We start from the raw sequence: 25,744 nt of genomic DNA on the forward strand, positions 1-25,744 counted from the left end.
TGCCTAAGTACATGTACTACCGCACATGGTCGAAGCTACAGGAGCTAGGCTCGAAGTGCGTAGGAGGCGGCCATATTGAAATTTCGATGGCGATATGGTAGCGCAAATTTAGGGTCGTACTCAATTCTAATGCGCAGGCAATTTTTATACCCGTTTTATCGGGAGGGGTAAAGGTCACGCCCACGGCGGCACGATTGCCGGGTCGAGGGATGCAGGCCCGCCTCGCGCACGCTCGCACGCACGCGTGCACACGTGCGCTCGCTCTCACCTCGCAGTCGAGGTGAATTCGCGCACGTCAAGCACGACGCCGCGGCTTCGCATTCCGTCGCGGCGGAGAAGGTGCTTCCGGTTGCTTCTCGCGCAAAAATGACAAAATTTGGGGCGAAATCTCTAGGTTGTCGGCGGGGCAAGTTCGTTATTTTGAGGGGGTCTCCCGCTGCCACTTCGTTACGTAGAGGTCTCAAATACATGTGCTTCTATGGAGTAACGGCGGGGAATATAAAAACATTGTTATATCCAGGAATTCATTATATGGAGGTTCGTTATAAGCAGGTTAACTGTATAACCCAGTAAAGAAGACTTGGAACAGCCACATGCACTATTTGCATTGTGTGTTGCAGGTGCTAACGGGTCATCCGACGCCACTCCAGAACCCGAATCCAAACCGAGCCCCATCAAAGAAGGAGTCCTCATTGACCTTTGCAGCGAAATCGACACGACCCTCCAGGTTGCACCAGAACCCGTCCGCAAGTCAACACCGGCCGGTGGGCTGACATTCCCCAGCGTCGGGGAGTCCATTGCGACCTACTACAATGTCTCATCGGCCAATGCCGAGCGTCCCTACTACAACGTCGGAACGCTTGACGCTAGGCCCACGTACTCCAATCTGGACAGCTCCGATCGGTACTACTCGTGTGTGACAGCTGACGGTGCCGCGCCGCTGTCGCGTGTCAGCAGTTGCCCCTCGCTGAGCGTCGACGACCTACTATCCACGCCTAACAATCACGCCACCATCGGCAGTAACAAGCCCGCTGCTGCACCGCAGGGGATGTCTCCACTGCCAGTGCCTTCGCAGCTGGATGCCTTTGACTGGCTCGATGCCAAGATGGAGGCTGCGCGGAAAGCTCAGGTAAGAACGGCACCGCTAATGAGGGAAGTTTGGCCCATCTACCTGGCCTGGTACGTTGTAGCTAGCGTGAAACAATCATAATAGAGGAAGAGGAGAGCATAGCAGCAAATTTAGCACAGGTAAAAGCTGTACCTATTTTATTGTCATTTCAGCATTCAGTTAGTTCATAGAGTGCAGTGCGCTGTTCAAAGGAACATTTTTCAGTGAAATCTTAATGCAATTAAACCTCGATATAACAAACTCCAATATAACGAAATTCTCTAGATAACAAAGTATTTAACTATTTATAACTTCTGGTCTATAGAACACCATGTGTTAGAACCTGAATTGGCGTATCTCCTTTTCTAGCGTGGCTGTGGCTGTGTTTTAGAGGTAATCTGCCGCATGTGCAAAGACTGGGCGAGATAAGATTGCATGGCATAGTGCGCTGTCTTTCTACGCATTTTGTGCTGAAGGTTGTGCAATCTCGAGTTTCGGAGATGTGTTGAAGCGAGAGGCAGACGAAAAGCATTCGCTGCTTGTGCTTTTCATGATAGCATCGATTTACTGACTTCATTATATAGATGTTTCACTGTATAACGTATCTCATGGGACCACCAAAAATCATTCGGTATGTTGAAATATAAATTCAACAAGAGGAATTTGCAAGTACATCCACGAATGTGTTTATGCTAATGACAAAGCCTCCACACAATAGGAGTAAGGTCGTGCGTTTATGTGAAGCAGGCCAGTAGCCTGGAATTTTTTGGCGGGGGGGGGGGGGGGGGCACTTGCTGAAGGCTTTGACTATATGGGGAAAGCACCTATTTTTCAGTAATTATTTTCGGTAAAGCACAAAACGATAAAAATTTTGGGGGTGGGCCCCTAGGGCCCCTCCCCCTGGCTACAGGCCTGCTGTGAAGTAATCTCCACCTGGTGCGTGCACAGCTCGTGCAGACCTTGGATTTGTTAATACTTATACAGATTTGCGTGTTTCTGCCCAGCTGTATGTCCGTGCTCTGTAATGATAATCACCGACAGTGAGATCATGTGCCACAGTTCCGAGTGTGTTCCATGTGCATTATTAGGGTGAAACGTAATGCTGCAGGGCTACTGTGTTTCTTGCACCTCTCTCGAATTCTGGGCGTTACCCTGCAGGAGAATGGCAAAAACGACTTAACAATCACACATCTCACCAAAAAAGCTGAGGCAGTCATTCACCTCACCCGACGCGTCGCTAACAGACACGTGGAACTCGCAGAAGAGAGCTTACTACGCATCTTTCACACGTTCTTAATGTGCCACGTTCAATACGTTGCCTGCGCTCACCCATGGAGCAAAGGCGATGACACTTAAGTGGACAACCTCATCCGAAAATGCACGAAACGAATACTTGGTCTACCCATGACGGCAAGCACGTAGCGCCTGCTAGGCCTTGGGGTACATAATACGACATTCAAAGAAATCACAGAAGCGCGAAGAATGTCCCAGCTCATTCGCCTGTCCTCGACAGCTGTGGGCCGGGAACTCCTCTCACACATAAGTGTTCCTATCCCAACTCAAGTCAATGAGCCAACACCATTACCGCAACACCTTCGCCCTAAAATCACAGTACTACCCTTCCCCAGGAATATGCACCCCGTGCATAATCAGACTCTTAAGAAGGGCACGCGCTCAAGCCTCACTAAAAGCGGCCACCCTACACGCGACAGACGTGGCTTTCGTAGATGCCGCTAAATACGTAGACAAACACTACTTTGCGGCTGCGGCGGTCGCCTCTGACGGGACAGCCCTCAATGCTCTTACCATACAAACAAAGAAAGCCTGCGAGGCCGAACAAGTGGTCATTGCCCTTGCTCTAGCCCTCCCTCAGGGTGACACAATATTTACCGACTCCAAACCCGCTGCACTGGCATACCGCCGCAGTACACTATGCCAGGCGGCCTTAAGCATTCTAGCATCCGCTCAAATAAACGTAGACAAGCACATCCACTGGTTCCCAGGGTATGAAGGCCTCAACGTTCAGCCAGGGGTCCCCAACTGTAATGAGCTGGCCCATAACCTCGTGCGAGATCTTATGTGCCGCGCGGGGACGCAGGCGGGCTCACCGGCCGGGAACACCAAGACGCACCGGGAGCCACTCCTCTCCTATCACGAGATTTGCTCGCACTATAAGTTATCTAGACAGAAATTCCCCTCACCTCACCCAACACTAAATAAAGCACAACAATTAACGCTTAGACTGCTGCAAACGCACAGTTACCCCAACCCCTATATATGCAGCAAATACCTACCAGATATAAGGCCAGAATGCCCTAAATGCCAAAATCCAAAGTGCGACCTAAATCACATGCTGTGGCAGTGTCCCGCGCTAAACGCTAGCTTCAGGTCTCCTGCCACCGAGCACGACTGGATTAACCACCACAGGAGCCCCGACAGGGCCCTTCAACATCAGGCCGTCCAGAAGGCCCAACAGGTGGCTGTCGAGCTCTGACTCCCAGTCCCCACATGGGCGGAGCCACCGGGCCGGCCCCCGTAAGGGGTGCCCAGGCCTCTTCAGGACCTTTAATAAAGTTAATTCTCTCTCCCTCTCACATCTCCCACCCCTCTGATACACAAGTCAGCAGCGTCGACGGCGGCCGGCGGCGCTGTCACCTAGACTCGTGTTTCGGCGGTGTGGAAGGGAAATGGGACAGAGGCATGCAAGGCTAGTGATGTGGCGAATGCACGTGGCACATAGGCGGCATTTGTTTTTTCTTTTCCAGGATTTCATGTTTCATAACCAATAACGGGGCATGGGAACGTTGCAGTAAGTGGTTTATTTTACTATGGAACATACAGAAAACTCACAGTGCTGTGGCTGCTCATTGTTTTATCTGATATATTGTTCAAACCGGCATTGTTTGATATATGCATAATACATCACTAAACTTTTGCATGGGATTTCCTTGGGGATCTTACGACTGTTTGATATAAACAATATCCAAGTTTGATATATCTGGATCGACAGTATACCCTTACCACTTATGAAGCAAGGAATTGAAAGCGAAGTGGACAAGACGCAATGCTTGTTTCAACGGATGCCTTATTGGCAAGAATGCACGCAGGACAAGCATAGTTAGCATGATTCCCTGGATATGTTGGTAGGATTACAGTTGAATTCATTCTTAACAAATTTATCATTTTAATGAAGTTTTCAACACGGCAAAGTTTTCTGTATTCCCTGTCAGTGACCCGTAGAATGTAAATGCATCAAAATTAACACCATAAGAAAGTCCGTGCATGACATATTTTCACTTGAGCAAAGTTTTCATGAAGCAAGCCTGGACACTGCCACCCTCGAAAGAGAAAGAAATAAATAAAACTCTAGAGCAACTCTCACAAGCCTTGATGTTAGAAAATGTTAAGAAAATTAGACTCTTGAAATGATGACTTCCTTGTTGCGAAAGCCCATGTTATATGGTTAGTATTTGTAAATTTCATATCTACATAGTTCTGCAGCAAATAAGATTTCTTCATCAGCCCCATCACTTTCGTTGTGGCAGGATTCTATTGTACCATGCCATCGCAATACATCAATAGCATTTCCCTCTAAAAAAGCATCATTTCCTTACTTGGGAGTGCCAGTGACATAACACTCATTTTTTATGACATTTAGTCAGCAAAGCGCTTCAAAGGTTTCTCTTCAAAGGCACCCAACTTCTTCCCAAGCTTTATATCAGGAAATATGGTTGTATTCATTGAAGTGGCAGCTGACTCCTGAAACCAAATCATACCAGATTCTTGAGAAATTCATAAACATCTTAAGCAGTGAACGACGATGTAGGATATCACTTTCTCTCACTTTAGGCAAGTTGAATGACTGAACAGTAAGTTACTGTTGTTTCTGAATTGTTTTAGAGAGGTTCATAGGCCTCAAATGGGAAACTTGCCAGTAAAGCGAATGGAAATGCATCCTTGTCCGAAAAAGGTGTTGCGAGCTGCCTAATACAGTTAAACCTGCTTATAACAAACCTCCATATAACGAATTCCTGGATATAACGAAGTTTTTCTATTCCCTGCCATTACTCCATAGAAGCACATGTATTTGAGACCTCTATGTAATGAAGTTGCAGCGGGAGACTCCCTCGATATAACGAATTTCCCCCTCCGACAACCTAGAGATTTCGCCCCAAATTTTGTCATTTTTGCGCGAGCAGCAACCGGAAGCACCTTCTCCGCCGCGACGGAATGCGAAGCAAGCGCACGTGTGCGTGCATGCGTGTGCGAGGCGGGCCTGCATCCCTCAACCCGGCGATATTGCCGCCGTGGGCGTGACCTTTCCCCATCCCTTCATTCAAACCTGATCCTGCCGCTTGCTGCAGCTGGCCTAGCCCGCCAAGCTGGCACTCTCTCCTTTTCCAGTTGATGTTGCCGACACGCGGGTGCACGCTGTGACACATCACACTCGATGAACACGGACATGCGCTGTCAAACGCTGGCGGCGGGTGGAAGCGCCACGGGAGAAGTGAGCGAAGTGACCTTCGTGCTGTTGTCTATCGCTTCAACGCAAACTGAGCGCCGAGAACACACAGCATGCACAAAGCTACAAGACTCTGCCCCAATGCTGATCGCTTTCAAGATACGACCCGCGCGACCGCGCGCCGCCGCGCAGTACGCAGTTGATGCCAGAGTACAGTACAACGCCGCTGCGCTATCCCTCCCCCCTCGCTCCCTCGCCGGTGCCTCGAGCGCAACAGAAGAAGGAGAGCGCTTCCTTCCTGCTTTTCTTGCGCGCGCGAGATTTAGACGCGGTCGTCGGCTCCCCTCACACGTTTTCACTCGCACATACAGCATACGGCTTGGCGACTGCGTTATCGCCCTTGGACTTTATACGAGATATCTATGAGCCAAAACCAATTTTAGGGCCACAACGCGTCATAGACACCATCTTTGTATAGCAAATACGGATCTCAAGGGCTGGGCTGTGATACTTTTGCTGGCGGAATCCGAAAATACGTCATAGTTGTCGCCCCCGGCACTTTGGGCGGCCAATGCCATCGTCAAGCCACCAAGCTAAGCGACATGAAAAGTCAAAATGGCCGCTCGGGCCGGCGCAGGGTGGCAGTTCGCAACGTATGATGTGGGAACGGTCCTACAGTTGCGACGCAACAGCGGGGTTACCAATGCATTGGGTTCTATGGGAGCTGTGCCGGGACCGGCCAAAAACGAACAGCCGGGAAAACGCAGCCCCCGGGAACGTAACAGCGGGGTTCTACTTTAACACTACAACGCCATCGTGACGTTCGCTCTTCGTTTCCGATGCCTCGTGCTTGTGCAAAACGACACGTGTCCACGCATCCGGTACCTGGTGTGACGTTCCATGGATGAGTGCTTTGACGAAAACGGAAAACGGGTGTGCGTTACAATTGAGGGCGCGTTAGAATCGAGTTTATATGGTAAGCGTTTCTTTTTCGAATTTTCGTGCCGAACCTGCATATAACGAAATCCTCTTTATAAACTTAACGAAGTTTTTCGGGAATTTGTCAATTTCGTTATAATCCAGGTTTAACTGTACAGTCAAACACCTCTACAGCAAATGCCTCTAGAGTGAAATTACCTGCGTAACGAAGGATTGATTATGTTGAGGCCGAATTCCTATCTTTTATATGTAGTGTGAATGCCTCGACAACGAAAACCAGTACAACAAATTTGCCTGTACAACGAAGGAACTTAAGTGGCTGATTTGCTGCTTCACAATGAATGCCATGTAGCGGCGCCGGCACTGCCCTCCGCAGGCATCACCAAGGTCCGCTCTGTGCTAGTGCTCACAGCACGATGCACTTTATGCGCGTGCCGATATCGGAAGGAGTCTTGCTGCAAAGCTCTAGGAATCATTAAACTCGTACGCTGCTTGTTGTAACCCATCGACGGGTGTGACGGCTGACAAATACATAGCAGTAGATGACGACTTGATGATGTAATTGTAACTAACAACCGACGACGTCTTCAAAGGCATCTGGAGTAGAAAGGACGCGAATGTCAATGAAAGCGACAGTCATGAAAATTCTCTAAGAGAACCAAGAATTTTGATGACAAGGGAGGTGATCGCGGCATTCGGTAATCTGCAGCTTTACTTTCCGTACTAGCTGCTGCATTTCACTGTGGAGCATACTGTGAACCTCGGTGCAATAAGTGTGGCCGAAGTTGTACATTCTGTCAGTCAAAGCGCAGAAAAATTAGCAACCAATTTCCCTAAGTCTGTTTTGAAGTCACTATGAATATAATGTTTTTCTTTTGTTGAATGTGCTTAGCGTGCTCTATTGTGAGCGGTACGGTGTCCGACCTTTACAATGAAGTGCCCTGTATAACAAACCATAGTGCAGGTCCCGAGCACTTCGTTATAAACTGTATTGTTATGTATTTATTTTATTAAATATCAGGATTTTAAATAAGGAATGAAAGGGGTATGAGCACAACATTTATTGTTTTAATTCTACATTTTGTGGTAGGTTTGCTTTATATTTGCAGTATCGCTGCAAATTCAAATTGCAAAGTGTGACATTGAAATGACATTCTAAGGCTTCCTGTTCTTGCATGGCTCACTTCCAGCATGCGTAATGCTCATTGAGGCGATGACCTTCGGCACCGCTCTTGTATTTCCTTGTTTCATTTAGAGTATGTTAGAAGCAAATGGTTACTTTTGGTGATTGTCACGGCTGTCACCCGTTTCGTTGTCGGCGCGAAGTCGATCGACGGGGTATACAAGCCGGTTGGTCGTTCCGTACTCAAGCTAACACAGTGAAAGAGTCGTCGGGAGTAAACAAAAAAACAAGATATTTATCGGCTGATAAATGTACACAAATTATTAAAATAAAATAATAAAAAATGCACTAGACAAACTAACACACCTGAACTTAATATAGCACAATGATGACGACAAATAAATAGGATGAGCAATTAACAATAGATATAAAAATGAAACAGGGCGCGGATCAATTATCCAAGAATACACTTAACAGTAGTTCACTAAACAAAGTTCAACCAAAAAGAAACTTCAAACGAAACAAATAATGCCGTACGCGTGGCCGGGCAGCAGCAGCAAGTCCATAAACCGTGAAGTCGGCGCGCAGAGCCTTCCCGAAGAATGCTGGCGAGCCGATCTTGTTGAGGTGGATGCGATTGCTGGGCTGGGTTTCCCGGGAGTCTAGATCTGTCGACTTCCCTCAAGCAGGTTGGGCTAACTTGAGGCGAACTACCGTGAGCTTCGTTGCAGACGCTGGTTTGTCGTCTCGTACGTCAACTAGTTACTTGGAGTTCCGATGCGGCTAGGCAGCCCAGGCGATACTAGACGGCACTAGCCCCCCGACGGCTTCTCAGCAGCTCATAGGTTCAGCTTCTAGACTGATTAGCAGGGCCTAAAACCTGCGCTTAAATAGCCTCTCCTTTCCCTAGTTCCCCATGTCGAGTAACTGCAGGTATGCAGAATTCACCTAATTATTTCATGACTCCTCCCAAAAATCTTGGCCGCGCCCTTTTCAATCAGGGGCGAAGGAACGGTAGATTCCCCTCTCTCCAAGGTCGAGCCCCCGCACTGCACCACACAGACGCACACGCACGCACCTGGGTCCATTAATCGGCGTGTTGCTTTCTCGAAACTAGATGCCGCACTGTGAGAGCACGACGTTTATGGCGGCCGTTAATCGGCGTGTCGATGACTCGAGAAACTATGCCGCTCTGTGACAGTGATGCAACACAAAAGAATAATAAGACGAAAACGGTAGATACTCTTAGCAGTGGGGTGGTGGTGCCATCTCTCACTGTTATAGTGAAGCACAATGCATGCTGTATTTTGCCATGATAATGACAGATGGCACTACTATTCCTTTCACAGTGACAATTACTATTTTGTTCTTGAATTCCTGCAGCCAACATGTAATTGCGAATATACTGGATGACATGGACAACTACTACAACCAAACTGTTAAACAAAATTTGCCGTGAAATACTACCACTGCGCGAAGGTAAAATGCAAATAAAGCTAGCAGTTCGTTCAGGGGAACCGTTTATACCTGTCCCCATTATTAAAGCGAATACAGTAGCTTCCTTTGGTTCTTTCGCCTGTTTTTGTTGTCGGAAGTTGGAACAAAAGCGCCGATGCAAAGGGTGTGTGTGCTTGCATTGAACGGTGCGCGTATTGCTGAACACCATCTGTCTTACCTCTTTGAGGCGCATGTGCTGTCCACCTATACTAACGCTAATAATGTGCTGGTTAATGGCTTTCTTCTCCATGGAATTATGCAATGAAGCAACAAATGATACCTAAATATTGTAACTGTAAATAATATATGTCATCAAGCGCATCATTCCTTTCATAAAGTGAATAGCTTTCTTGACGCGTTTGGCTGTTCACTTACGTTGACAGTCATTGTCGATGGTTTCTGCACACATATTTTATGCACGGTTCACTAGTTGTGAGCCTTGATGTGTGAGGTCCGAAACCTTGAATTTTTCACCCCGCAGGCCTCCCCGAAGCACGCATCGCTGTACGGCCGATTGCCGCTACACTCCATGGGGACAACCAAGAGTGCCACAGTGTGCGGTGTGCCCTTGCTGCGGCCTCCACCATCACACGACAAGCGGCTCAGTGGCGGCAGCCGACTGTTCCCCAGCGACGTGCAGGTTACGGGCGTGGACCTCCTCCAGCAGCTTCCGCCACCTCCGACGCCCCCGCTTCCGGCACCACTTGCCCAGGTGGGACCTGGTAGCTGACCCCTCCCCGTCAGCTGCGTCTAGCGAGGTGTGTCGCGACGGTGTCTGAACTACTAGGCTGCAGGCAGGACGCGAGAGCCCATGCCAACGTCGTTTCACGTCTAGTTCTTAGTTAGACAGGAGGCAGTATTGGCTGAGTCCTTCTTTCACTCCTGGTCTTGCAAATGAGTACTGTGCGTTCTAGCAGTGGAGGTCATCGGCTGTGGGCTTGTGCTCATGACACCTCTTACTTAACTGTCCCTTACAGGTAATTGCCATGGCGGTTGTCCTATTGCCATGCCAATCCCAAATACGAGTGGCAGGCAGCCGGACAGCAAGCTATGAGCAGTACTCCATAATTTCTACCGGTAATAAAATTTATCATTGCTGTACGATTTCTCTTTAACATGTTCACCGCTGGATGTGTTACTTAGACAGTAGATCAGACTGTTTTCAAGTCTTAAATAAAGTAGGACTATGAGACAACTTGCCTGTGTAGAAGAAGTTTAGTGAGTACGGGCCCAGTTGTCCTCATCTGACGCTCTTTTGCAATGCGCTTGGTGGGAAGAAACTCAGCAATCAGCATCAGAATCTGGATGGCAGTCTGTATTGGTGACTGCGCACAGTGATATTTTATGTACCGGAGCACATTGTCTTTACGATACTATCTTTGCCATTTTTATGAATAAGAATGCAGATTGCAGAATGAGTATGCATGTAGTCAGTCATTTGTGTGCATGGAAGCTTGTACTTGGGGGGCTTTACTGTGATGGATGGTGTCATGAGGGAGGTACAATCATTGCATTCTAGCGCTGCTAACATATGGGGTAGAAACTTGGAGGTTAACAAAGAAGTTCGAGAACAAGTTAAGGACCGCACAAAAAGCAATAGAACGAAAAATGTTAGACCTAACGTTAAGAGACAGGAAGAGAGTGGTGTGGATCAGAGAACAAAAAAGGATAGCCGATATTCTAGTTGACATTAAGAGGAAAAAATGGAGCTGGGCAGGCCATGTAATGCGTAGGATGGATAACCGGTGGACTATTAGAGTTACAGAATGGATACCAAGAGAATGAAGGGAAGTGCAGTCGAGGACAGTAGAAAACTAGGTGGGGTGATGAAGTAAGGAAATCTGCAGACGCAAGTTGGAATCATCTAGCGCAAGACAGGGATAATTGGAGATCGCAGGGAGAGGCCTTCGTCCTGCAGTGGACATAAATATAGGCTGATGATGATGATGACTGTGAGGGACGGTAGTAATTAATGGCACTGGTAGTGGAGTTCCCTTCCATGGCCTCATGGTGCTTTATGGAGGTTCATCTGGGGTTATAAATGCGTTGGCAGTTGCTCATCCTTGCGACCAAGTGAGACAGCATGTCCACTACATGCTGTCGTTTGTCTTCCAGAGTAGCTTTTCTTTGAGCCGTGCATGGTACAGCTAGGCAGGGGCAAGCTGGTTCCCCGTTCCTTCCATAGAAGCGTGCTCCCATGAAACAGCACCTGAAGGCAAGATTCACACATATTGTCGAGAAGACGTAATAGCACAATCTGAGACAGCCATATAGAAAAAAAAACAACTGTTTTCTTTTTTTCTCTTGATTGAGTTTGCTTACTATGTCTTCCCTACATGTGAACCAACATGCCCAGCAGCAAGTTCTTTGGACATACTTTGTTAAAGTAATTATAGCAGGTTGTATGTGTAAAAATCCGGCACTTTCTGTTGATACCTTGCGCAGTAGTATAGTATTTACTAGTGCTCTGGTGCCCATGGGCACTCTTGAATACAAATATTTTAGGGTTTTAATTTGCTAATGCAGATAGTATTATCACTGACACTATCGTCACAGCAATGGTAAACGTGTGTTCACTGGGCCAAGCATGCCAGAACTTTTGTGAAATGTACTGCTTATAACAGTGCAGCTGTGGATGACTGTACATATTAAGAGAGATGGCATTACAAAGCCGACACAAGTGGGGTGCGCAGAAAAACAGAAGGGTTCAATGAAGTGGTGGCACTAATTGGGAGATGATTTTCTTACTATATCAAACTCCAACTGCTCACGCTTGTGCCTTCTTTGTATGAGTTCAGTGCTGACAGGGAATTAAAAAAATTGCTGAAAAGTCGGAAACATTCTTCTATGAAGGATGTGGTTAAAAAAAAAGAAGGAAAGATCAGCAGAGCCAACAGCAACAAGGAGCAGTGAGGTCAAATGTTGCCTCATGCCTTCTTGTACCTTCTAGTGCATATTATAGGGCAGTATATGGGCAGTGGCATTACTGGCACTGTGCCAGGAAGGGGGGCTTATCACAGAGGCATGACCCTAAGCAATAATTGAAGACAGTCATTTGAGCATAAGTGATTTCAGATATCCAAGAAGCTAACGCTGCTACTTTCTGCATTGTAATGAATTCCGCACAATTTAACTTTGAAAACTGAAACTGCAGAAGAGCTCAGTTGTTGCGTTATTAGCAGACACCTACGAGTGACGCGTCATTTATACCTCACTGTCACGCGAGCATGAAGCGAGCGTCCTTTTCAAGCCGCGATCTCACTGAAATGCTGTGAGGTTGCATGCTGGCTTCTTTTGGCTGCAGTGTGTGGGATGATCGCGCCTGCTCAAAAGTGGCAATCATCCTGCTCAAGATCACGATTAATATACCGTGACTCCACTGAAGTGTTCGTGACGGCATCCTAAATTAGAGGGGGAAAAAAAAAACTGCGACTCTCAGCTCACTGCTGCTGTGTGAGGCCACAACAAAATGGCAGTGAGCAGCCGAGCAAATACGCGCGAGCGGTGATAGACAGAAAGAACGGGGAAAGATAAGCGGGGAGTGTGGCCGGCCGGTGCAGTGTCTGCCTCTGCTAGTGAGCTGCCATCGGGTGAAATTTGAGCGCAAGCGATGCTGCCTTTTACCTGGTATATTTTCTAAACCAATGTTTCGAGATGTCCGGAATCTGGTGAAAACATTTTCGAGATAAGAGGCGAAAAACATTGGTCGACAGCATGGCTGTAAAAAATTTCGACTTCATAGATATTTTGAAATATCCGAGTTCGAGTTAATGAGGGTTTACTGTATACGTGAGTGACATGAGTGGTGCCAAACACCGAATTGACAGGTGCTTCTTGCTCAAGTCAGGCACCAGCGAGGTACAGATACCAGACAGCATTCTTCTGGGCGCTCAAGTCCAAATGTGCAGAATTTGGATGCGTTTGCACTCGCAAAAGCAGCCAAGCAGCGATTTTGCCTTATAACAGCATATTTGGCTGCTAGACTAATAATATACTCGCCTGCTGCTGTGTATGCAGAATGTATCCAGCTCTGACGTCAAAAGAAGGAAGTAATAAATTACTTTTGCTTTCAGACTGAGGCACCTGGGAGGTTTTCAATAGAAAAGTCATGAGTAAAAGTCGTACCAAAAATTAGGCCACAGAATAAAGAGATGGGAGAGCAGCGGGTGAAAGCTTACTTTTGCTGACTACATGCACTTCATTTAAAGGCCTGAAATATTTTTCACTAGACATAACATCAGGCTATTTGGGTGTACTGCCTCTGTAAGAAACAGGGTTTTTTCAGTTGTCAGTATTAGCTAAGCCACCAATGTTTACTGCTTGGTTTTCAGTGTCAGAGAGAATGTCATTTTGAGACAACATCCTCACCATCTTTGCTGCCAGTATCATTGGAAGGTTTTCAGAAACATCATCCTTAGAGGAAGTTGCATTTTGTTCTTGTTTTTTTGTTTTGAATAGTAATTACCAAAGTGCTACTATATTACATAATGGGCTGGTCGACTTGTACTGAAGTACCATATTTTTATTGCGAAGCAGCAGGTCTGCTTGTTAACTTCACATTATACATAAAATTTTAGATTCTATGGCCAAAAATTTATGGTAGTCTTATCAGAACTAGTACATTGTTGCATTGCATAGTTTTTTATTGCTGTTGTAGACATCTCCCATATTCTTTTTTAGAACACCGAAAAGACTCTCTTATCCTCATTGTCTTCTTTTTGAAACATAATTCTTTTCAATAGTAAGCGAATTTTTTTTATGGTTTCATCTTGCCTATGTTATTTTTATATTCGGCCTTAATATGTTTGCAGAGCATTCACACATCTTCTGCAGCCAGTCTATTTAAGGTACTTGTACAATGTACAGCTAACCACTAGATAAAAAAGCAATAAGGTGTTGTGCAAATCATGAGGGATGTGCGAATATTCAAAATGTTGAAAAACAAATCGAATACTATATAGCTGTTTGATTTGATGCTCAAATAGAATAGTTAATATTCGAAACACCGTATATTTATCGAATATAACAAATAGCTTTCAAATAACCAGCGCCGATGAGCAAGCACTCAAAAAAGGAACCACTAAACAACTAAGGTGGTTCAATTTTTCCATTTCCGTCCCTGGACTACTCGAATCTAATGCGTAGGCCAAGCTTTTATACCGTTGCGGACTCAGCATTGGTCACTGATAACATCTCGTCATATGGTTAGGGGCTTGGTCTATCTATCATGTTCTGTCGTGGAGCTGACTGGTTACCATGCTCTTGGCGGTACTATGGTATTCTTGCATTGCTTGTGAAGCTTCTATTTTCTAAACGTGTTGTTTAATTTTAATTCCAGGCTTTCATTTCATAGATAGTGACTAAATGGCACCTCGATTAGTCACTGCTCTATAAGGACTCACTTCTTTGCACAGTAACAAAATAAAACCTCGAATAGACCATAGCCATTGCTGCATGGGAGCTTATCTCGGAGCATAGCGTTCTGGTCTTCTTTCATTGTTAGTAGAAATTTCTGAATGTGTAAAGTAAAATTTTGTAAAAGGGAAACACTCTATCAAGTGCAAAACTATGCAAAATGTATTCGATTTGATGTAGTAATTATTTCATTCGTATTCGATTTGTTTTTCAAGATTACTGTTTGCACATCCCGACATATCATCCTTCGCCCTGCCATTTCAAAAACATTGTCGCTCTATGGTCACATGTCACGTCTGTATGCATCCATCTGATCTTTCCAGTCCTAAAGCTACTTTGGAGCTGCACATTTTGTCCCTGTTAAAGTTTGCCTACTGGTTAACACCTTCGTGCAAGTGATCATAAGTTGAGTCACAGTGAGTTGCCGATTGGCATTCGCACATAACTTAATTAGTGTCATTATGCACAGCATTGTTTTTACTGTGCATGAATCATTTTACCCGTGGACAAAATAGTTTGGGCAAGCCACCCATCGAAGCCTGAACTGGAAGCCCACTAGAGCTCAACAGGTTATTGGTGGGGACATATTTTGAGGCCTCAATCTTTGTAAGCCATGACCCACGAATAAATTGCGCACCTTTCTATTGCATCCTTCTCAAGCTACAGAGAGACATGCTTGCGATTGGAAGGGAGAAGAGTTTTTCACTTGCGTTGATTTTTCGAAAAATGTTGCATACGTGTGGCAACAAAAAGCTGCAATGACCCACGCTGCAGCGAACACATTAATAACTTCTCTCAGCTCTCAAGGAGTGCCTCTTACGTGCCGATGACACAAAGGCTGCTTTATACAAGTAGTGTGACACAGGTGTCTTTTTTTTGTTAGCAGTGCAAGGTTTTTTCCTTGCAAATATAAGTTTTATCTCAATTTCTCGGTTTATGCCTTATTGGGCTGCTTGTGTTTACTTGCTTGGCTTCTAGGAACTCTGCGGAAAATGTTGTATTGTGTCTGGTGTGTGTGCTAGCTGTTTACATAGCCCTTGGAGGGGAGACGGGGTGGAGGGAGGGAGGACGAGGAGGAGGACAAGGTACTTGGAAAATGTGGTGAGGAATCCTCTGTACCCTGACTTAAGTCCCACTCGTATCCCAGAGACATTCTTCTTGAAAGAGTTCAATATATGTTCAACATACGCCCAAGATACGTTCAGCTATGTTAAAAAGTGGGCAAACAAGGGAAGTTCCAGTTCAGAGCCAACTTTTCGACAAGGGGCTTTTCAGGAAAACATTTGGACAAATACCCCTTGTCAAAACGTTGGCTTTGAACTGAGGCTTTTCTCGTTTGAGCATTGCTGATCACTTTATCTCCATCCTCCTGTGAATTATTTTGTCTCGTTTTAAGTTTTGTTTGTGTACTCTAGACGTCCAGTTGTGCGAGATCAATGCATGGAGTTCTTGGCGCATTAGGTGGCCATGTGCTAGACATCCACGTAGCCACTCTCATGCAATGGTCCTGGCAGTAAGCATAGCACGTTTGGGTTGGGACCTGAGATCTGCTGTATTACCTACGAGTGGCTAGGTTATATGAACGGGACGGGACTGCTGTACTCTTTCTGTTTTTCTCAGTGAACATGCTCAGTTTCGAGAACTAAACTGCCGAACGTGGTGATAGCTGTTAGAAAACTGATGAGGCCGCATACTCATTTTTAGTGCCGAATGGCAGCCTCGCCCTGCTTTGTGGCAGCGAAAGGAATTATGGTGATGATATGTACACGTGTGTTTGTTAGTTTTGTATAAGTCTCAAGTGTTCATAGGCCAGGATGTGATTTATGTAGCGTTTTGGAATGACTCGTGTACAGGTTATGTAAGATTTATGTAGCCATAGCAAATGAAAGTGTCCGTGTTTGTAACTCAATATTGCATTACTTCAGCCAGCAACTATTTTATGGGGATTTTTTTGTGCCTTTGGAAAGCATGTATACAATTACAAACCATTTATTGCAGACCAAGGAAATGTACTGGTGGTAGCAACAAATAGACGGCTTTTCTACGCAGGAAAGCCATTGCAGCTGTAATATTTTGATTCCTCACGTGCGGTTTCTAATACTTAGCAAGACACATGAGATCTTTTTACCATTGACACAATTAGTAAATTTCCTAAAGGTGTTATCTGAATGCCCTGAGGCTTTCTAGAATATAGAACTTCTTCAAAACTTCCATGATATACATTTCACTTGTAATTCAAGCTCAGGTAATTCAAAATGTTTGTTAATTGAAACTAATGACAAAATTTTGATGGCGTTACGCATTTTGAGCACCCTTTGAAGCCAGTTAGTCCAAGCAAGGCTTTAGTTTTACTATTCTAATTTTTGTGCTTTCTGTAGTATTGAGCGGCATGGAACTAAGTTGTCGATGAGTACATTCATAAGGCATGGAGAATGGAAATGTTTTCATGTGTGATATCCAGGCTGTTGTATGTTGATGAGTGCAGCTGTAAGATGGCAACACCATAAGTGGCTGTGTGTTTCTGATGACACATTCATACATCCACTTGTAGGCATGTTCAGGATGCGGTGTCTATTTTAGTGTGACCAGGCTTACGTATTCATCGGTCTAACAACACGTAAATCGTGTTTTCACCCTCTCCTTATTCAGCTTTCTGTAATTCAAGTATCTTTAATTGAAACCTGTGGTCGATAAGAGTTTCAATTAACACAAGTTGACTGTAGATGTAATATTAGGCAATACTTTCATACGTCCGAATATCTTCCAATTATATGTTTTCCTTGTTTCATTTTATAAGTACATGTTTGTGCTTTGTTTAATGTAGGTATAGCTTAAGACGATCATAATATTATGTGTGACTCAGTCACAGGACTCATCTATTGCATGGTCATCTTCACGGGCTACAACAGAGATGCAAGGCGCTCCTGTGAAAACTGCAAAGAGTTACTGAAGCCAATGGGGTAAAGAAAGAATTCGAAGCGGCAGCTGTCAGGAAACGTTTGCTAATCATTGCTAAGCTAATAAATTACTGAAAAATCGCTGACTGGCATTTTTATTCAAAACATTATACTTGCTGAATTGAAGCTAACCAGTGCTGAGTAACTTTTCACTTGATGGGAATTGAAACAGGTGCCAGTTTCAAGAAATAAATCCAGAAAATCCATCTTGGTGTTTAATGCTACATTTTTTCAAAGCACACAACAAGAGATTTTTACAGTGTAAGCTCTTATGGGCTCATTCCAATAGCCGTTTCGGTTCGGGTTGGTGTCCGCCGCTGCGTAACCGCTATTGCCGGAAATGCGAAAAAAAGTCCCCGGTCTTCGCCGGGATCGAACCCAGGCCCACTGCACGGGAGTCAGATACTTTACCACTGAGCCACGCAAGCGCTTGCTATCAAGCAGCAGAAAAAATATTACTCCATCTCCCGCTAAAGGGAACCATGTGTGGATGCGAAGCAGCGGGGAGATGGTTAGCTTGAGCGGGAGATGGTTTTGCGGCAGCGGCCCGAGCGCTCATCGCAGCGCTGTACAGGAGAGAGAATGAGTCGCGCGCGCTCTATCATTTTCATACCGCGGAACTACCGTGGCACCCCCAGCGGAGTATGCAGCTTGAGCGGGAGATGGTTTCGCGGCAGTGGCCCGAGCGCTCATCGCAGCGCTGCACACGAGAGATAATGAGGCGCGCGCGCTCCATCATTTTCATACCGTGGAACTACCGTGGCACCCCCAGCGGAGTATGCAGCTGTCGCACCACCTGTCGTGCGCGCTGCTCCGGATTCCTAGAGGAGAGAAAGGGGGGAGCGTAGGAGAGGAGAGAGAGGGGGAGGGGACGCGCATGCACTGTGGGGGTGTGGGACGTGGGACGGACGGGCAGAGCCGCCGACAAGAAATGCTTCGCATTTAAAAGGCTCTATAAACGTGCCCTAGGCAGAGACGCGCAGGCGCAGACGACCCGAGCCTCCACCTATGGTGGCGCCATCCAGTTAAGGCGCCTGTAAACGGCGCGTGTGCAGGTGCAGACGACGAGATGCGATTGAGACGAGGTGCGCAATCAACACGATTCCAGCCTCCGCCAGTATGGTGGTGCCATCTAGTTAAGGTTCTTGCAAACGCAGCAGGCGCAGACGACGAGATGCGATTCAGACGAGGCGCGCAATCAACGCGATCCCGATGTGAGATGTGCGCCACGTATTCTGGGTACCTCTTCGGTACACGTTATGGCGTCTCCTCGCAAGGTACGAACTGCTGCTGAAGAAGCGAATCGTAGAGCTACATGCGTGGCTACAACCATGCATCATCGGGCTCAGCAGACTGCTGTGCAGAGAGCATTACAAGCCGCAGCTCGCCGTTGACGCCAGGCAGACAGTTCAGATCATTCTCGTCAAAACGAGGCGAAGAGACTTTGCCGCGAAGACCCTGTCGTGCATGGTGCCGAAATTGCTACTCTTGAGCCGCTCCACCAGCTTACGCTGTGACTGTGCTGCGTGTGCTGCGCAGGCCTGCGACTTTTTGGAAAATACGAAAAACTGCATTTTACTCACGGTTTGAGGACAGATAACCTGAAAGTTGTCCTAGTTTCGTGATTTCTATTAATTGATCATGATTTGATTACTGCCTGGCTCCAATTCTGTGGTTAAATGTTACTAGTAAGCAATTCAAAAGCTAACTATAGTATATTAGCTTATCATTCCAGTGATTGCCATAGCATTGAAAAGGTCTGCCAGCATGAATAATAAAGCGTTGCCAAAAAATTCCTTTATCTCTACAGCACTACTTTCAGGAACTGTTGGCAGTCTTTGCGGGAATGCTCTATATAACTTAAACGTCTGTATGCTCTGTGAGCACTATGCCAGTATGTTGCTGTATTCCAGTGGTGTATTTTATAGCCACTGTACGAAGATGTTTTTCACTGTGCCACAAAGCGTGATCACTGCCCAAGTGTAGTAGTTAGGTGGTAAAGGTTTTTTGTTACTCAAGAATATGTACATGAAACAACACTAATGGAAAAGAAACAGCATGTAGAACGTGCTGTATCTATTATCCTGGAGAATTGCGAAGCATTTCATGCGTGATATAGTAATTGTAGTGCTTTGTATAGTGTACAGTAATGCTGGAGTTGTAAGAAGCACTGTTGTGTACCAATTGACTTTGTAGCTTTGAGGCAAGGGCCGAGTTTGCATCATTTTCCTTCTCGTTGCTCCAGAAGTTGTAGCAAGTCAAAGAGCAGTAGTTCTTTTCTTTGCGACATCGTCTCTTTGGGGACTGACGTTGTACACTTGCTGGTGTGTCTGTGATCACAAATGATGACCTATGGCTTATGCTATGTAGTATGAATAGGTCCGGAAGGAACTTGGGGTTGAGTTGTCCTTCTACATTGCTGCTCATCGGGCAGCAGTCGGATGAGGTATGGTGGAGCCAACTTATGATGGGTATTATTTGTAGTGGTAAACAGTTAGGTATCTCTGAGTGAGCAGTTACTCAAAGTGGACAGGGGAGGGCTCAAACTTGGAAACTTGACCACAAGTGCAGAGAGCAGCCGAGGGAGGAGGGTGGCAGTGAGATGGAGAGAGAAGGAAATGTGTTGAGAGGGAGGTTAACAAGGATTACATCTGGTTTGTTGTTCTACACTGTGGGAAAGTGAAAAAAGGGGCATCAAGATAGCTTCTTTCTGGGGTTTTACGTGCCAAAACCAGTTCTGATTATGAGGCACGCCGTAGTGGAGGGCTCCGGATTAATTTTGACCACCTGGGGTTCTTTAACGTGCACTACAACGCAAGCACACGGGCGTTTTTGCATTTTGCCTATATCGAAATGCGGCCGCCAGGGCCGGGATTCGATCCCGCAACCTCGTGCTCAGCGGGGCATCCAGATATACATGCATGTACACATACATGCACACGCCCACACACACACAAATGTGCCTGCCAGCATTCACCATACATTTGGAAGTGGTTGCATGGTCTAGTTGTAGGGAAGTGGGCATTGTGTCCGTGAAAAAAAAAAGTGAATGAAGGCACAAATGCAGGTGAACTATGAGTATCTGTAGTGTGACAAGGCTGGGTAAAAGTGCAGAGCTCGGCATGTACATGCTCAGGCTGTCCAATTTAGTCACATGACAGTGTGGAGAACATTCTGGCTGTTCATGTTTCCTTTTCTCTCTCTGCATGCCTTATTGGTACTTTCTGCACATGTTGGCCACTAGCTAATTCAACCAACACATCACTGTACTGTCGTCAGAGTATTGCAGCTATGCATTTTTCGATGGCAGTTTGTTATTTCACCCGTAGCTGCTTTTAGCGAAGCTGTAGCAGGCACTGGTAGGTCATAAAATTAAAATCAGCATTTAGGAGGCACAAGTGTTGGTATGCTTATGATAGTCATGTTAGAATCTTCCAGTTTTTTGCCTTATGTGTATATTTTGATTTTGCAATGGGCTTCGATTTGTAGAACTGGCTAGTACTTCATGATTACACGTCTTCCATTACATGTTTAATGGGACATGCTATTCACGTCTTTCATTGGAGGCAACAGCTGGTTAATAAGATTATGCATTCTTCTTGTGTGTGTGTCCCTGTCGCATAGGTGATAATCATGGTTGATATTCAGAGGCAGCCATGTATGATTTTATTGTTTGTTTTACTTTTTACCAAGTTTACCACAGACCATTATCTTTTGGATTTACTTTGCTAGCATTAGAGACAGTTAACCCCTTAAGTGTTTTATTATTTTGACCAAAAATTACCTTATTTTTATTTAATTTTATGGCTTATTTTCAAACTTTAGTCCATAGAAAACCCTTCTATACCTTTTTCAACCAATTTGCTTCATCATTTAAGCATGAAAACCTCATTTTACCTCTTCATTATGCAATATCTATGTACTTGTCATTGCCACAAACGGTATTGTTAGAAATGAGGAAAAATTCTTTATTTTTCCTAGTTTCAAGATCAACTATTCTACTAAGCAAAGTTCTTCACCGAAGAAACTTTTTCGTCCATACTTACACTTCTAATGCAGGTCATGAATTGTGTGAAACTTCATGAAGCACAAAACAGAACAGAGAGCTTTGCCACAGGGCTCGCACCAGATTGTTGCAAATCTGCCAAAAGGTGCAAAAAGCGTGCGATTCCCAGAACGTGGTCATTGAGCACTGACAAAATGCTGCTGTTTATTTATTAGAAAAGATTTCAATAAACGCGTCCTTCCAGCGCTGCCGAAATGGCTGCCACGTGTATTGTAGAATACAAAAACTAAATCAATGCTGCCTTCAAAACACTGAAAAAGTGCTGGCATCTAGTTTGTAGTGAAACAAAAAATAGCGAAATAACCACGGATTTCAAGAGCTGGCACTGCAGCTGTCTATGTATAAAAACTAAGTGGACGTGCTACGCACCTCGCTTTTAATAATCGCTTTGAAAATGGGATTATTGCCATTGATGAGCTCAGCTTGTCCAAAGCAAAATTAACCAAGATCACATTGACGAGCTGAGCTCATCTAAAACACTTAAGGGGTTAATCCACTCCTAAACGTAGCCTGCATTTTTTGGAGCACAAGTATGTTCATCTGCATTCGACAATTTCATTGCACATCAGCTTCTCGTGGCTATTGATAACATATTAGTATTGGGCTTTCATATAGTCGTAGTTGTAAGTATACATTTGGCGCATTTGTATCTTGGCAACAGCAGATCATTTGTCTCCAGGCACTCTTGCAGCTAGTGTAATTGTACTTGCTGTGAGCTGGGCTGCATTTTTGAACTGTTGTGACAAACTCGAACTTTCAGCTTGGTAATTGCTGTAGCATTGACATCTGATGTGCAGGGGGCGCCACTGTGAAAGAGAACATCTATTCAGTATTGACGCAGTGATTATTTAATAAGGATGACTTGAAACATGGTTTGCTGATTCATGCTGGATAGTTACTAAGTTTAAGAATGGTGCTTTTTTATCCCACTGGCTAAGTGCAAGAGCATTTGTCATCCATAGCATAAATCATATTCTCTATCACATTGATCTACAACGTATACTACCTACCGAGACCGATAGGCCAGCAACGTTTGACACCTTTTGTTAGCATACTGATTCTGTTCTTTCTTATACAGTTATTTATTAATCAATGTTTGTGAAGCACTGGTGCTAGTTACACAGTGAAAGCCTTGGAACATTGCATTCGAACAAAAATAGCTGTCTTTTCTTTGTCACAATGCATGCCAGAGATCAGTGGCTCTGTTCACCACTGTCTGCTCGACACGAAATTCCGTGTTGCACGACGAGTGAGTATGTTGAACATTTACCGCGTTGAGAAGGGAGTCACAGGGCTGCAGTGTATGGCACAGCACCAAAGATGGTCACCATTGCTGGTGGCAGTTGTGATTGTAACGACCTTCAGCTTGCTGACCATGCGCAAAGCATGTTCCAATGATTTTGCTTTCTTTCTGTCAGTGATGCAGTGTTTCATAGCCTTTTGTCCTTTTGTAATTCTTGTTAACTTACTAACCAGACTTAATTTTCCTGACAAATTCGTTTCTCTCTCTGTCTACTGTCTAGAGTTGTGAACACGCTGTATTTTTTGTTTATGTTTTGTATGTGTTGATGATCAAAATAAATTTAGTTGTCTTGAACAACAAAAGGCAGTTGTTTTCCTTTCTTGCGTCGTTACCTTCTTTCATTTTCTTTTTCGCACGTAACCGTAACAGAACTACGTTTTCTGTTTTGCTTTTGATATAGTATAGCTGTTAACCTGCATCTGTCAGATGGGCTGACTCATCTTCTAACGTGACAGCAAAGGTCAGATTTGATTTCACTGATTAAGTCAAGCGTTTCAGTTTCAGGCATGCTGACCATTGGCAGAAAAGTAGCTATATTGTCATTGGAACATGCAGAAAGATGCATGTTGTGAATTTAAAACAACACAGTGAAGTAACCTGGTGCAACTTATTGTAGAAACATTTGTTGAAAGGACAGTGACGCTATTGCGTGCTTTCGTTAGGCAAAAAAGACTGCTTTTGCCTTTGAGACCTGGTGTTGTGCTCAAAGAAAAGTTAGTATTGGGACATTCTTTTTCTTATCAAGGAGACACAGGTCTCCTTTCTCTAACTGCTCCTGCATACAGTCATAGCTAGATGTACACGATATAGACAATTTGCATGCTGTTGAACAAAAGTTCATTTTCATTAAATCATAAGTCATGAAATCTTAGATAAACTTGCATAGTGTAGACGAAAAGAGCAGACGACAATTCTCTTCTTTGCTGTTTGTTGCCCTGTTCAACAAACTTTGCCGAGTAACTTTTAAAAATGAATTGCCTTCTAAGAAATCCCATACCAGTAGAGTTCATAACTTTTTTTCTGTATTTAAAGTGACGATATTTTTGCTGCATCCTTGTGATGTAATACTCTGCGGCTTGTCTACACAAAGCACTGCAATGCAGCACGTAAGTTAAAGTTCCAGCACACCCCTGACAATTTTCGGCAATCATCACTGGACCCGCCTTTGAGTCACTTGCAGCCAGAACTCACAATACGCTAAGTTTCGAGCAATAGAAGTATGAACGATGTATTCCTACCTTTAGTGCCATATGCAAATCTTCAGCATGCAATCCTTGTTTTGGTGCAAAGTGCACTGACAGTGAGACGCACACCAGAGTATGACCATTGGATCAAATCGTGTGGACGTGTTTCGCATATAGTGTGTGCTGTTCATAAAATGTACTCACTTAAGCAGTGGCAAGATACATAGCAATGAACAGAGATGCGAGACCTCTCTTATTACCACAGGTCACTCCTTCACAAGGAAAATGTTTGGAGAGAACCAACTTAGGCGAAAAGGCAAGTGTGTCAGGACCAGTCTGTACATTTGACAGCGCAAGACTGTATTGAATTGCACATTGCATTGCGATGCTTAAAATGCTCAGATAGAGTGGCAACAGAACAGTAGTACTAGCAGTATTTTACTGTAGTCATTGAGCAAGGAATACCTGCAGGGCCATTGTAAGTGCCTCACCTTTTAGTCAATATCTGAGCTGTCATGCGTTCATGGAAAAGATAACTGAAAGAATGGTTAAAAAAGTTACAATAGTGGGGCAGAGCAACAAAGATAATGAAGGAACCAAAAAGAAACATTACATAATAGCACATAAAAGCTTTGATTTCACTAGAATGAACACGAAGAAACAATTACGCAACAGTACAAAACAACACAGAAATACAGAGTACTGAAAATGTTTTTGTATGAAAAAGCTTAGCTCTGTTAATGAGGGCCATCTCCTCACTTAGTGAGAGCAGACCCTACATGTGGATGACATTGCACCTTGTTGGGCATGTCAAACAAGCCAGCAGATGGACTTTGCTGTAGGAACATGAGTGTCGTATGCTTTGACATGACATTTTCAAATGTATATGTCCAGTGTTTGTTTAACTAATATTTCGAAATATTCATGTTAGACACAGGTGGGCTGGGACTGTGTACCATTTGTAAAGAGCTCATTTTTTCCTTTGTTTCTGCATTGTGTACGGTCACAAGCTTTTTGCATGACAAATTAACAACCACACATCAATATCAGATGTAGAGCAACCCTTGAGGCACCAGTTGACGAACCAGTTCTCCTTAAATAAATTTTTACACAGTCTCAACACCATAGAAACGTAGCAGGACAGCTCAATGATTTCAAACTTTTCAGCTTTTTATTTTCATTCACAAAATTTGGACACCATGCTCTTGCTGATAAATATGTGCTAGCTGTAGGAATAAGGTTGATTGTTTTGCTTGCAGCATGCATGGAACAAACTTAGGAATATTCAGAAACATGTCTGACCTAACACATTAATGGTGAAAAATGAAGGGAACCCTTTTACATCATCCTGCTTCAACACTGCACTGTTCCTTCGTCACATTCACCTGTATTTATTTTTCTCACCCGCTTTGTGTCATATAGGCCATTGTGCTACACAAGTTAGATATGTGCTAATCTTATCAGAAACACAGGGAGCACGAGCAGGCAAAGGGGCTTTGCCTCCCCTCCCCTTGAAGCCCACCGAAGGGGCCACAGTTTTGCCTCATAGCGTCTGGTCTTATATAAAAACTCGCTGGTAATTGGGAACAGTGTCACATGTATTGGTTAAGGGCTTAGAATAGGTGCAGCATTCCTGAGTCGTAATTTCTGGTGAAATTAGGTTAATTTGAGATGCTCGGAAACTTTGCCG

At 44.8% G+C, this 25,744-nt stretch overlaps 1 protein-coding gene across 2 annotated transcripts in view; it reads left to right on the forward strand.

Annotated features, from left to right (window-relative positions):
* The window catches only part of LOC119461750 (activated CDC42 kinase 1), a 63,162-nt gene extending 37,904 nt beyond the window's left edge, over positions 1 to 25,258 (forward strand). The window contains exons 5-7 of one of the 2 annotated variants that reach the window (XM_037723123.2): positions 621 to 1,129; positions 9,611 to 9,841; positions 24,320 to 25,258. In XM_037723123.2, coding sequence (XP_037579051.2) covers positions 621 to 1,129; positions 9,611 to 9,841; positions 24,320 to 24,421 — 842 coding nt within the window. In that variant the 3' untranslated portion in view covers positions 24,422 to 25,258. Of the gene's footprint in view, positions 1 to 620; positions 1,130 to 9,610; positions 9,842 to 17,407; positions 18,277 to 24,319 lie in introns of those variants that run through there. The other variant, XM_049672115.1, reaches the window with a different exon arrangement.
* The last annotated feature ends 486 nt before the right edge of the window (positions 25,259 to 25,744 follow it).

The sequence above is a fragment of the Dermacentor silvarum genome, chromosome 8 (assembly GCF_013339745.2).
Source record: "Dermacentor silvarum isolate Dsil-2018 chromosome 8, BIME_Dsil_1.4, whole genome shotgun sequence".
NCBI classification, from domain to species: Eukaryota; Metazoa; Arthropoda; class Arachnida; order Ixodida; family Ixodidae; genus Dermacentor; species Dermacentor silvarum.